Below are 14,585 nucleotides of genomic sequence, written 5' to 3' on the forward strand. Positions count from 1 at the left end.
CTTTGGCTAAACTGTTACAACAGATAGCACCACGGAGATATACAGGGCTTAGTTACAGCGAGTAGCAGTCCATTAGGCAAATCGGAACTGGACTGCAATCTAATTAACTGATATGCTACTCTGCTGGATGAGATAGCTCAGTGTAGTGTCCCCCTGGGAGAACATCTTGCCAGTTTAGCACAACATCGCAACACAGCAAGTTCTAGCAAAGCACTGATTTGATCTGATTTATGGAATTTACTACTTTGGAGTTGCTATCGCAGTACTTAGTGGGAGAGGGATGTTTTAACATAAATAGATTAGTTGAATTTAGTTATTCTAATGATAAGCAACCATATCATGCTTAAGGTTATTCTTCCAGTCTCAATTCTTGTTTATTTTTTTTTATAATTTTAGGTTATCCAAACTAAAAACTAAAACTTGTGCAATCAATTAAAACTCTTCAAAATCGCCTTTTTTAAATCTTTCTTAATTTGACTTAACTCATCAAAATCATGTTAAATGTTAAATGGTCCGTTTTGTGATATCTCGTGACGGAAGGGCGGTACGACCACTTCCATTTTTGAACATGCGATAAAAGAGGTGTATTTCAATAATTTGCAGCCTGAAACTGTGATGAGATAGAAATTTGGTGTCAAAGGGACTTTTATGTAAAATTAGACGCTAGATTTGATGGCGTACTCAGAATTCCGAAAATACGTATTTTTCATCGAAAAAAACACTAAAAAAGTTTTAAAAATTCTCCCATTTTCCGTTACTCAACTGTAATTTTTTTTGGAAAATGTCATTTTAAGGGAAATTTTATTTACTTTTCGAATCTACATTGATTCAGAAAGGTCATTTTTTCATTTAGAACAAAATTTTTCATTTTAAAATTTCGTGTTTTTTTCTAACTATGCAGGGGTTTTTTTTTATTGTGTAATAATGTTCTACAAAGTTGTAAAGCAGACAATTACAAAAAATTTGATATATAGACATAAGAAGTTTGCTTATAAACATCACGAGTTATCGCGATTTTACGAAAAAAAAAGTTTTGAAAAAGTTGGTCGTCCTTGATCACCCGCGACAGTCACGGACGACGAAACAGAGAGAAACGCAAAAAGTAACTTTTTCAACTTTTCCCGATTTCGTGTGAGTTGAGAGAGAATTACCCAAATGCCTAAATTTTCACAAAATACCGTATTTTCTTGAAAAAACTAAAATTTTTATAATTCGCAATATTCGTATCAAACGATTCGAAATTTTGCATTTATTTCATGTGTTTTAGAGTTTTTTTGAATGAAATACTCAAATTTTCACAAAATACCGTATTTTCTCGAAATTACTCAATTTTCTAAAACTTGCTATATTGGTAGAAAACGATTCGAAGTTTTGCATATATTTTAACTGTTTATGAGATTTTGAAATAAAATACTAAAATTTTCACAAAATACCGCATTTTCTTGAAAATACTATTTTTTTCATAATTTGCAATATGGGTATCAAACGATTCGAAATTTTGCATGTATTTAAACTGTCTTAGAGTTTTTTGAATGAAATACTCAAATTTTCTCAAAATACCGTATTTTCTCGAAAATACACAATTTTTTTATAATTCGCATGGGCTATCCAACGGCTCGAAATTTAGCATGTATTTCAACTGTTTTAGAGTTTTTTGAATAAAAAAAATTCACAAAATACCGTATTTTCTCGAAAATGCAAAAAAAAAATAAGACTTTGCAATATGGGTATCAAACGATTCGAAATTTTGCATGCATTTTAACACTTTTAGAGATTTTGTAATGAAATACTAAAATTTTCACAAAATACCGTATTTTCTCGAAAATACTCAATTTTTTTAAAATTTGCAATATGGGTATCAAACGGTTCAAAATTTTGCATGTATTTTAACTGTTTTAGAGATTTTTAAATGAAGTACTAAAATGTTTACAATAGTTTTTAAGTTTTTTTTTGTAAATACTACAATTAACCATTTTTTTCAAATACCATATTTTCGCTTGATACCCATAAAGCGAATTATGAAAAAATGAGTATTTTCGAGAAAATACGGTTTTTTGTGAAAATTTTAGTATTTCAGTTAAAAAGCTCTAAAACAGTGAAAATGCATGCAAAATTTCGAATCGTTTGATACTCATATTGCGAATTAGATTTTTTTTTCATTGTAATTTCGAGAAAATACGTTATTTTGTGAAAATTTGAGTACTTTATTCAAAAAACTCTTAAACAGTGAAAATGCAGGCAAAATTTCGCTTCGTTTGATACTCATATTGCGATTTAGAAAAATTAGAGTATTTTTTGAGGAAATACGGTATTTTGAGAAAATTTTAGTATTTAATTCAAAAAAACTCTAATACAGTGAAAATGCTTGGTAAATTTCAAATCGTTCGATACCCACATTATAAATTATAAAATATTGAGTACTTCAATAAAAAATACGGTATTTTGTGTTTTATTGAGCATTTATTCTTTGAAACTTAGGCCGTTGCAAATATTTTTTGAAGTTTATGTCCTCGATTCTGACCAAAGTCGAGGGGGGGGGGGGGGGTTAAAACATAAAAAAGTTAATAAATTTAATTTACGAGCCACGGTTTTATCATTTAAATGAAAAAAAATGTTTAACGGTACACATCAACCAGAGCTTATGCACCAAGATTTTTGTTACACACATTTTAGTATCTTCAAAACTACGGGAACTATCGATATGATTTTTTATTCATCCCCTGAAGTACTGTCTTCAATGCTATTTACAACAAAGTTTGACTATTTTTACAATCATATTGTTTCAGGATTGGGTCCGTAAGTTTGACAATTTTGGAATAAGAAGACAACAACTTCCTTGGTTACTGTGCTCCCTTAAAAATGCTTAATACAACTGTCCAGTTGTTTAGCAAACATTAGTTTCCAAAATACCTAAATATTGACGATAATTTAAAAAAAATAAGTTTTTGCAATGCTGTACATTGGAATTTTATAAAAATTCAAAAAAAAAAAATCAAGAGAACATGATAAATATGATTATCAATGCAGAAAAATGCGTTTTAATTGTTTTCAGTTGATTTGATATCTATTTTCATTAAAATTTTGATGTCCTTAGAATTTTTTTTTGCCCCCTGATTTTTTGGACCAATTTTGTATCGGGGGGCGACTTAAACTTTGAAAAAATTTTGCAACGGCCTTACCATATTATCAACATATATTGGTTGATTTTTGTCAATTTTAGAAATATATTAAATATGAGGTAAATATCGTTATCGTTATCGAACCACGATAATTTTATCGTTAACAGCCTTGTTTTGAAACTTTTTTTTTCATTTTTGTATTGGGATTGAGATTGAGATTGGGATTGGGATTGGGATTGGGATTGGGATTGGGATTGGGATTGGGATTGGGATTGGGATTGGGATTGGGATTGGGATTGGGATTGGGATTGGGATTGGGATTGGGATTGGGATTGGGATTGGGATTGGGATTGGGATTGGGATTGGGATTGGGATTGGGATTGGGATTGGGATTGGGATTGGGATTGGGATTGGGATTGGGATTGGGATTGGGATTGGGATTGGGATTGGGATTGGGATTGGGATTGGGATTGGGATTGGGATTGGGATTGGGATTGGGATTGGGATTGGGATTGGGATTGGGATTGGGATTGGGATTGGGATTGGGATTGGGATTGGGATTGGGATTGGGATTGGGATTGGGATTGGGATTGGGATTGGGATTGGGATTGGGATTGGGATTGGGATTGGGATTGGGATTGGGATTGGGATTGGGATTGGGATTGGGATTGGGATTGGGATTGGGATTGGGATTGGGATTGGGATTGGGATTGGGATTGGGATTGGGATTGGGATTGGGATTGGGATTGGGATTGGGATTGGGATTGGGATTGGGATTGGGATTGGGATTGGGATTGGGATTGGGATTGGGATTGGGATTGGGATTGGGATTGGGATTGGGATTGGGATTGGGATTGGGATTGGGATTGGGATTGGGATTGGGATTGGGATTGGGATTGGGATTGGGATTGGGATTGAGTTCAGAAAGTTTTCATAACATTTGTTAGTTCAATTTAAAAATTAAATGACAAGAGTTGGCAATAATTTAACTGTGCATCCCTCTGCACTAATAACACTTTCCAAGTTGCCACAAAGTCCGTTTGAAACATCTCCACAGAGCTAGAACAAATCCCATCGGGGCGAGGATTTAATCAATCTCGGGCAAGACTTTGACCACGCTGCACCAACGATGCTTGGTCAGTCAACTTGGCCATCAACCAAAAGGAACAAGTATGATACCATCAACGAAGTTTTTTTTTTGTCACAACTCTTTGCTTTGCGAGTATGTCTGCGACGACTGTGGTCAATCCGGAGTGTTTTCCCGGAAGGGTGGCCAAAAGACCATCCCAGATTCCACAAGCACGATGGCCGTTTCCCACAGGAGTTGAAAGCTATGGGGCAGATGACCAAAGCTGAATGAAATATGCATGAGCACATTCGCCGGAATGTCCTGCTGAGGACGTCCTGGGTCAGGACCAGGTCAAGGAAAGTTGGTGTGTGAAACTCCTTTGTCACGATGCGATGCCCTCGATGTCACAGCGGCGATGGAAATAGATAAGGAAAATTTCTTGACGAGTTTTGATCACCTTTAAGGGAGTGTTGAAAGGTGGAATATTGAAGAAATTTGGTTTATTTCTTTATAAGTAAATCTAATAAAGTTGCAAAAATGAGTATGCTGTTTGATTTGGAATAATTAGCTCTTCTCTTGCTGGATTCAACCTTTTTTACGTGTCTAAAATGAAACTGAGATATCATACCACTCTGCCAAACACGAAAATTCAATTTGTCTGACCAACTCATCATGTAATTTCAACAAATCAGGGTGCGTCATATTTTATCATATTTTTTTACTTTTTAAATAAAACTGAAATTGCAATTAAAGGAATCTGAAAATCCTCAAATTCCAAATTCAATTCAAATTTAGATCAACAATTACCAAATTCCCCCCTTGCCAGCATTCCAACTTGGTGAAAATATGACAAATGTATGCGCCCCCTTCCTCGTCCTCACCATTCAGGAATTTTTGGTGACAGAATCGTGACGTATTCTGGTGACGTGGTTGGTGACGCCTCCCCTTTTACAAGATTGATGAGCTGGTCGGTTTGCAAACTGAACCCACACGGACTGATGGGTGGACTGGGGGCAAAAATTTCGGAGCCAAAACCACAAAACCGCAGAAATCATTCCAGCTCAGGACGAGGGAATTCAGCGTTCTCCCAGGATGCATTTAAAACCCACTTTTTGGACAATGGGTTTTGACGTAGTTGAATGTCTCTGATAAATGATGTGAACTTGTGGCCGGATCTCTCTGGGGTTCAATTTGGGAGCTGCGAAGAGATGGTAATCTGGAATGTGACGGATGTGGCATTTATTTCTATTTTAGTTCTAGAAGCTACCATAAACATTAGAGCTTATTTGATGAAGGTGGCTCTACTTTTCTTAACTCTGTTCAAGATTTATTTTGTTTAAATTGTGATAAATTGTGAATGTGTCAAAATTTATATTGTTGGTTTTTTTTTGGGTTTCCATGTAAAATTATCATATAACTCAAATTTTATCAATAAAAACGATATTTTGACGCTTTGGCTCAATTCTGAGGGATTCAGATTGATAGGGAAAAATCACATGGAAAAACATATACACTCAACCCCCGGTCGTAGATCACTTTTTTCGTTTGACACTTTTTTAGTTTGTAACCCGTTGGTTGGTCAAAGTTAAACTAAAAAGTGACGAAATGCCACTTTTTACACGGCGCTCACGCACACTATCAAAACAAACGTTTTTGCAATTCCGTCGTGAAACTACTTACTTTTTCTGTCATTCTTGAACGACGAAATAGCCTACTTTTCTGTACCAAAAATAACAGAATCGAATAGCAACACTTTTCAAAATAAATGCTGAAAAGTTCTACTTTTCAGCACTGAAATGGGTGCTGAAAAGTTGAACTTTTCAGCACTTGTTTCGAAAAGTAACACTTTTCAACATTTTTTTGATTTAAGTGATTTATTGACAAAATACATGACAATTCGACTTAAAATTTCACTCAATAGGTGTTTTTCGAAATTACAAAAAATGTTGTATGGAACTTGTTGCCAAACTTGATTTTTTCACCACTCGTCGTATTTATCCAACTCGGTGAACCTCGTTGGATAAATGTACGACCCGTGCTGAAAAAAATCCTCTTTTTGCAACTTGTTGCATAAACTACTATTAATCATTTCAAAATAAAGATATTCAATAAAAAATATTCAAACATTTCAATAAATTGTGTTTTTTTAATCTTAATTTTTTGATGCTTCAAATATTTTTATGTTTGAATTCTAGTGCAGACTGAGATTAGATTTACAGGAAAAATCTTATTGATTTATGAGTTCTTACATAAAGTTTTCTTTCGATTTAATTTAGCAAGGTTTCTTAAATATAAAATTTCTAAACCATAAAATGTGCAGGATTTTGTTCCCAGAGTCAAGATATTTCTTGAATAAACATCGATTCTAATAAATTGTTACAATTCTATATTATTCAACATAATTTTTATTAGTTAAATCCCAGAAATCCAAAAAAGGATTTCATTTGTGTTTTTTTTTTTGTTTAGAAAGATACAGAGAGTCTTTTCTATAACCAGCACAACCAATTTACTTTTACATTATTTTCCTCCTTTATCTTTTAAAATCATATTGGTTATCAACACTTATTTTAAAAATTAATTCAGTTTTGAGAGTTATTTCAAAATAAAAAAAAAGTAAATTGAAGATTTTAATTTATTAATCGTGTTCGCATTTATAATTTTTATCGTGCAAGTTTTTTTTTTTATTTCAAGAAGATGTGTCTCAGGAACTAATAGACCAATCTCCAATAGTTCTTAGTCCTTACACGATAAAAACAATACAAATTTTGCTTGAAGTTGCTGTTATATCATTTTCATTGAAAATACTTGCTAAACAGTTTGTACACTATTTACAATTAATTTGATAATGTTTATTTTTGCGTTTTAATGAAATAAGCACTTCAAAGCTTATTGTGCATTTAATTTTTTTGCCGATAAAAAAATAAATTATTTCTTATTATTTTTTATTTTTTATTTATTTATTTTTTAATTTCAAAGATAAGCAACACTGAAACGATACATTGAAATTTTATTTGAAACTTACCTTTTATTAAGATCTGTTTTTTTAATTTTTTTTAATTCTCAAATTCTGAAATAATTTGTCATATAAACCATCACACAGCTGATAATATAAATCCAGACGGTTTAAAATTTGATAGTTCAAATTTACCAGTTTGATCGTGGGTTTTTCTCTCAGTATAAAGTACAAAAATGTAATACTTATGGTTTAAAAAATCGATATTTTTTCAGGATTTTTTTTATTTCAAATTTTTTTCAAGTTATGTAAATTTAAAATTTAGCGTCAATTTATCACGAAATTCAATTACAATTAAACAATTCAAGAAAATGTAAAAAACAATTTCTTCTCTACTCCTTTAATACAAACTAGCTGTATGAATAAAGAGAAACTCTTTACGAAGGAATTTCTTCAATAAAGACATTGAAAACTAAAGAAGAAAATCTTTTAAAACATTTTTGCATACATTATTTTACAATTTTACAATTCATCTTAATAATTATACCATATACCAAGTGATGGTATCAATAATTTGCTGGTTTCTATACTCTTTGAATTTTTGCAAAATTCAATTTTGCATTAAAAAATAATGTCAAATTTGTTTTTGCATAAAACTTCGATTTTTTCCAAAATCACAATTTTTTTCAAAAAATCATAACTCGGCGGCAGATTTTTTGACCATGTTTCTCTATGGCTCAGAAGTTGCGGATTTTTGTCCCCTAAAACATATCAAAAAATCTCGAAAATCAAAAAATACGTATTTTGGGAAATTGAGTTTTAGTGAAAAAATTTGATTAAAAATCTGCAAATTTTGCTTTCCGTGTACCTATTTCATTCCTCAAAATTCCTCAACAATACCTACAACTTTGCTAAAGACACCAAATTGATCAGAAAATTCACTCAAAAGTTACAGTTGTTTGAATAATTACATATACCATTTTTGTATGGACAGCAGCCAAAATTGTATGGAGACTTGTATGGGTGAACCAATGACACAAAATAGCTTATTTGGTCATAGGGAAGGCCCCTACAAAGTTTGAGCCAAATAAAAAAATACAAATAAAATTCATTTCCGGTTATGGTAGAGAATTGCTCAATAGTAAAATATCTGTCAAAAACTCTTGTACAGTCTTGGAAATAATTGTTTGGATTTTTAAAGTTAAAAAAATAAATAAGTATTTATTTTGTTATTTCATTATAATTATTTTAAAATTTTAGATTGGCGCCATATTTTTTTTAAAAATGGCTTAAACCCCTTTTTCGTAAATTTTTAAATACAAGTCTTGATTTCATAAATGAAAAACAAAATATCAAAAATGGTAGACATTTTCACATCACTTTTGAATTTTAGCATTTCAATCGAACTATCTGTTTCCGAGATAAGCCCCAAAATTTCTATGGAAATGGCCCTTTTTATGAAGTACTTCAAAAGACATTTCAAATGCAACTAAGAAAATTCAGCAAGTTTTACGAAAATGTGAGCAATGCTAAGATTTTTGTTATGAATTGTCTAGAATATTTTAAAACACTTGTTTTGGGAATTTAACTCAAAGTGGCAAAAAGTTAAACTACAATGCAATGAACAATATAGCATCGAAATAAAAATCTGAATCAAAGTCTATTTGCCAAAAGTTTACAAAATTACTCAGATATTTTTTTGGAATATTTAAAAGGATTTTTTGTCTGGATTGTACTTAAATAAGTACGATTTTTATTTTGTCAAAGTTCAATGAGATCACTGAACAATACTTGGCTAATTTCAGTTTATTTATTTTTATTCTTTCAGGATTACCATGACGACATAAGACAGGAGCAGATGTGGGAAATGCAAGCCCTCAACTCAGCCCAGCACGGTAAGAATCGATCTTCAAAATCAGCCTCATTTTACCTAATGTGGTCATTCCATTTTATTCCCCAGTTCCCAACGGTTGCAACGGCTCGTCCAACGGCACATCAACCCACGGCAACCACCACAACGGCAGCAGCACAACGAACGGCATCGGCAGCACCGGCTCGGTGGCCAACTCCGCAGCCTCCTCCAACGCCCTCAACAACGGCAACGATCTGCTTCATCACAGCAGCCACCAACACCACCAGCACCAACATCCGACCAACGGTTCAACAGATTCCAATGGTTCGGGAGGACTGTCTGCCGACTCGACGATAACGACACCATCGACCGCGACCATGGCCGGCAACGGTCACCATCAGCACCACCACCAGCACAACGGAACGGGTAGCAACCATGGGCACCAGTTCCTGACGAGTTCCGGCGAGGCAGCGGTCGCGGCCGCCGCCGAACTGGCCAGCCTGATGCCGGTCGATGTGAACATGGCGACGTCGGCGAACCACTTTGTCAACTGTGAGTTTATGGACAGTTTATTTTTATTTAATTCAAATATTATTTAATTTCATATTAAATAAGGTAAGAAGTGACAAACCCAGAACTGGGTTCTGTCCAGATCGTGACCAGTTCCATCTCGTCAAGCTGATTGCACACACTTGCGCAATGCCTCCGTCTCCGCCTGAAATTATGCAATCAAGCAAACAACCATCGAACGAATTGATTTCCCAGAACTCGCCCAGAACCGCCTCCCACGCTGCTAATAACTTCCTGGGAAATCCTCCTCGGGAAAGCTCCGTTCGAACGCGCCCACTCACCGTTGAGGTTGGAGGCTGCCAAATTGAAACATTTTCCTTTGGTAAACAAATAAACATAAATTTTCATCAGCAAACGCAGGCAGGGGAAAGCCACTTTGGCTTCGACCGAGGACCTGGGCCTGGCTCGAGGAGGTGGCATCCAATTAACAATTTCAATTATCTCCCTCTCGGTTGGGGAAGGGGAGGGGGGATGGAAAATAGGCCAGGAATTTGGGATCGGTTAACCCTCGAGTGGAAGGGAGGTTAATTACAGGCAAAATTATTATTTTATCGGTAATATAATTCCATTTGAGATTTGGTGACAAAAAAAAATACAGCTCCATTGGAAAACTACACGGAGAAAAATGCGTTACCAAAATCGTGCATAAGCGATTTAAAAATTTAAACCGCAAACAAACTGTTGATATTTTAACACTTTGGACGCGGTTTTAGGAATTCATTTCTCTCCGTGTAGTTACGTTTCCTATTATTTTCGAATGACTTTTGTCTATCTTTTTCTAATTAACTGTGCCTGTTATTCTCGTATAAGAAATAAACTGCCTCTTTGGAACAAAAAATATAGAGCAAAACTCGACTGCTTTTTTCAAAGAAATTATTTTTTTTTGGTTGCTTTAAAAAAAAGTACAATAAACATTTTTTTTATTTGATTGGATTTTTGAAACAGCCTTGATTCAGGGTGATCCAAATACACCCAAAAAGCAAAAAAAAAAAATACATAAAATGTTGGTTACCTTACACAAAAAAAATCAAAAACTCCTAATTTAAATGTTTGTTTCCAGTTCATTGCAACTGAATTTTCACTTTAAAAAACATATTATTTTTAAACTTTGAATAATATTTGCAACGGCCTAGAAGAACATGGCAAAAACGTTTTTTAACAAAAAAGACAAAAAAGCTCATTTTCTAGCTAAAGAAAAGTAGGTGCAAAAATATTTCACAAAGTTTTGATCTTTAGAATCCAAAAGTACCGTAAAACGGGGTGACTTTGATAGCCGGGGTGACTTTGATAGGTTTGCGATTTTTCCGCAAAATGAAGAGTACAATTAAAATACGTATGGAATGGTTTAGAAACATACTGACCGTGGTAGAGAAGTGTTCAAAGTACCTCAAGAAGAACTTTTCATAAAATTTTGACAAGTTTAAAAAGTTAGTTAACTATAGTTAAGAAAATGTTGTTGAAAGTCATTATTTTAAACTTCTCAAAGTGTCATGATTTTCTCAATGAGCATGATTTTTAATCGGAAAACGGAATGCATTTTCGGATTCTTTGGACGATTTTCCACTAGGAGAAGGTTAAAAAAGTTTGTAAATAATAAATAGTATGTGTTTTTGAAACAAAATTTAACAAAATCTCTAAATTTATAGGCAATTTCAGTTGAACAAATATCATGTGAAATGTAAAAACTTGTGATTCGTGCTTTGAATTCAGTATAAAATGCCATATAAATCGATAATTTTATAAGCTAAACTAGTTTTAACAAATTTCTGGCAAAATTCCGACTTTTTAACAATTTTACCTAAAATTTATATGTATTTTGCTAAAAAGTTTATACACTTAGTTAACTAAATATAAACAATGATTTTTTTTCTTAAAAACTATATCAGCTACTATAGTGATGGTACATTTAGCGTACAAATAAAGTTTGAACATCTTAAATATGATTTTAACAAGAAAAACTATGACTATCAAAGTCACCCCGGAATTAAAACTAAGAATTTTTAACGTAACTATTTTTCTAAACATTATTGAAAATACTTTTTTTTCGAAATAGTGCATGGACTTTGTGTGGTCTACCCCAGTACATGTTTTAAAAATAATAATCTTGAGAAAAACCTTACCTGTTAGAAAATATTCTAGAAACAAATTGAAATCCTATCAAAGTCACCCCGGTTTACGGTACACTAAATTTATTTGATAAAATGCATCGTTTCCCAATTATAGATATTTAAGGGGTGAAATATAAGTAAATCGGCAAAAATGTAAGAAGTCGGTTTGAACACACCATTAAACTTTTTTTAAATCTGCTTTCAGGGCATTAAAATGTACATTTTCAAATATTAACAAAACAATATTGAAGACATTTGGTTGTACCATTGCCGAGATGCCACGATATCTAAACACTGCTTTGACCAAATCGGCTCAAAATTTTAGTGAAGACTCGTTGAACCAGTTCCATGTGCATGATGAAGGCCGATTTTCAAAAAAAAAAATATGAATAAAAAATAAAAATATTTTTTGGATTTTTAAAAATCGTCAGTTTAAGATTTTTGTTTTTTTTAAAAAAACAAAATTTAAAAATCGGGCTTCGTCATGCACACGGAATAACGTCATGATTCGAAATCCGGACACTTAGTAGCATATCATTTTTGTTATAGCTGGCAAAAAATCATGTAATAAGTTGAAAATGTAGAAATATCATCAGGATGTAGTATAAACAGTCAGTTTCAAGAAAATGCATGCAAAATATGTCTTTTCTAACATTTTTTTATCAGAATTTTAAAATTATAATGACTTGTTGTGCTTCGAATCCCGGACACTGATAAAAGCTGATTCGAAATCCGGACACTTTTGCTTCGAATTCCGGACACTCGATTTTACTTATGAATCGCATAAATTTAAACTGAAATGTTAGTGAATGGCATTCTTTAGGTCTCAAATAAGCTGTTAACATCAAAACAATCGATATTTTATATAAAAATTTGCTAGAATTTAAGGAAATCGAAACCATGAATTTCTGCTTTGCCTTCCCGGTGCATCGAACGCCTATGAAATATTTCAAGTGAAATGTTTCGCATTTTTGGTAAACTTATAATTTTATTGTATTTAATTGTTTTGGCATTAACTAAAGCGTTCAAACAAACTTTAAATGAAAGTTGATGTAGGAATTCATCAAATAACACAGTTTTTACATTCATAATGCGAATTTATATCCAAATAATTGATAAAACAAGATGAAGTGTCCGGGTTTCGAAGCGTCCGGGAATTCGAATCATGACGTTATGTCTTGAGAATCTTCACCTCAAATTTCAGCCATTGTGGTCCATCCAATCTCGAAGTATCTGGCACTCGTAAATCAACCCTGTGTTTAGAGAAAAACGCTCACAAAGTTTGACAGTTCGCTTTGCGCATGGCAAATTTTCAAACTTAAATCGTCTTTAAGTCAGTTGAATCATTAAATATCTTCATGAAACTTTGAGGAGCGATTTTAAAGCATCTATTAAGTGGATTTAATAAATTTTCTATAATATAAAATTTTGTGATTTTCTACATTAATGTTACCCCTTAAGTGATGATTTCACGAAAAAAAAATTAGAAAAATTAAATTTTTGTTAAATCTTAAGAGATACATACCCTGCAAATTTTGAGGCAAATCGGTAAAGGGACCATCCACAAACCACGTGGACATTTTAGGAGTGGGGGGGGGGGGGGGGTTAGGTTGATTGTCCACGCTCCATACAAAAAAGATTTTTTTTGCATGGACAATTGTCCACGAGGGGGGGTGGGGGTTCAAGATTTCCAAAAAAGGGTCCACGTGGTTTGTGGATGGTCCCAAAGGTATGAGGATCGCTATTGATCGTTAAAGTTTGTATGGGAAAAACCGCAAAAATGTATAAGAAAAAGCTAAAAAAATAAAATTCCACCAAAAGGTGGCGTTAAATGTGTCGGATCAATGTCATGTGTGAGATTCTGGAGTAAAATTTTATGACAAACAACTTTGTCGAATATCGCAAGTCGATCCGAGTTAACCCTGACGAGTTATTAGCGATTGAAATAAGACGTTTTTATATGAAAAGGTTTTTTTTTCACCGACATTAACGATCTATAGCGACCCTTAGACCTTAACCGATTTCGCTCAAAATTTACACAGGTATTTAGGCTGGTACAAATTTTATTTAAAGTTTTTGTCTCCCACCCCTTCAAAGTCGAGTCGAAAAACCGTGGTGCAAAAAAAAACAATATTTTATCAAAATGTCAATGGAAATTTAAATGCAATCACCTGAAATCAAATTAAAATGCATTCCCCAGCATTTAGAATCATTTTTATTTTGTTTGGGTTAGTAAAAAATATTTTTAATTTTTGAATTAAAAAAATGTCTTTTTTGATCCCACAACATATCATTAAATCAAAAATCGAAGAAGTCCTTCTTTAAGAGATTAAAATTAAAAAGCTTATTAAAAATTGATACTATTTTAGAAAGTGAAATTTTTTTCTAAATTGTCCTAAACAAATCCCTATAACTTACCTTAAGACACTAAATCAATAAGCAAATCAGAAAAAAAAATCTTTTCACCACTTTTGTATGGATAGTTCCAAAAAATACAAAATTTAATTTGGCATAAAATTTGCCAAATTCATGGATAAATAATTCATGGATAATTTCTGATTCTGGCCATGTTTTCCCTTTAAACATGACTATTATTAAATTATCAATTATTCAACCACTCTTCAGTATCCTTAAATTCAACTTTAACACTCAGTAAAATCATCATTTATCGCGACCTAGGGAAATTCCTGAGTTTTTACAAAAATGTAGAATAAAACAAGATTTATCCAGACTTTCCACAAATCGTCGCCATCGTGCTAACATGTCGTACGTGCATTTTGGGCCAAATTGAGTTAAGAACGCCATTTTGTGCAGCTCACAATGCCTCACCTTTTGACCTTCACAGATCCCCAAAATTCGATTTCAATCCTGAGATATTCAACAAAAACCGAAAAAACTCCGTGCATTTTTGTCA

General features: G+C 33.0%; 1 protein-coding gene across 2 annotated transcripts in view; it reads left to right on the forward strand.

Annotated features, from left to right (window-relative positions):
• The window catches only part of LOC120419107 (uncharacterized), a 103,812-nt gene that overhangs the window by 55,918 nt on the left and 33,309 nt on the right, over positions 1-14,585 (forward strand). For both annotated transcript variants that reach the window (XM_039581705.2, XM_039581711.2), the window contains exons 5-6: positions 8,970-9,036; positions 9,102-9,545. In XM_039581705.2, coding sequence (XP_039437639.1) covers positions 8,970-9,036; positions 9,102-9,545 — 511 coding nt within the window. The remainder of the gene's footprint in view (positions 1-8,969; positions 9,037-9,101; positions 9,546-14,585) is intronic.

Source organism: Culex pipiens, chromosome 3, assembly GCF_016801865.2.
Source record: "Culex pipiens pallens isolate TS chromosome 3, TS_CPP_V2, whole genome shotgun sequence".
Classification (NCBI taxonomy): domain Eukaryota; kingdom Metazoa; phylum Arthropoda; class Insecta; order Diptera; family Culicidae; genus Culex; species Culex pipiens.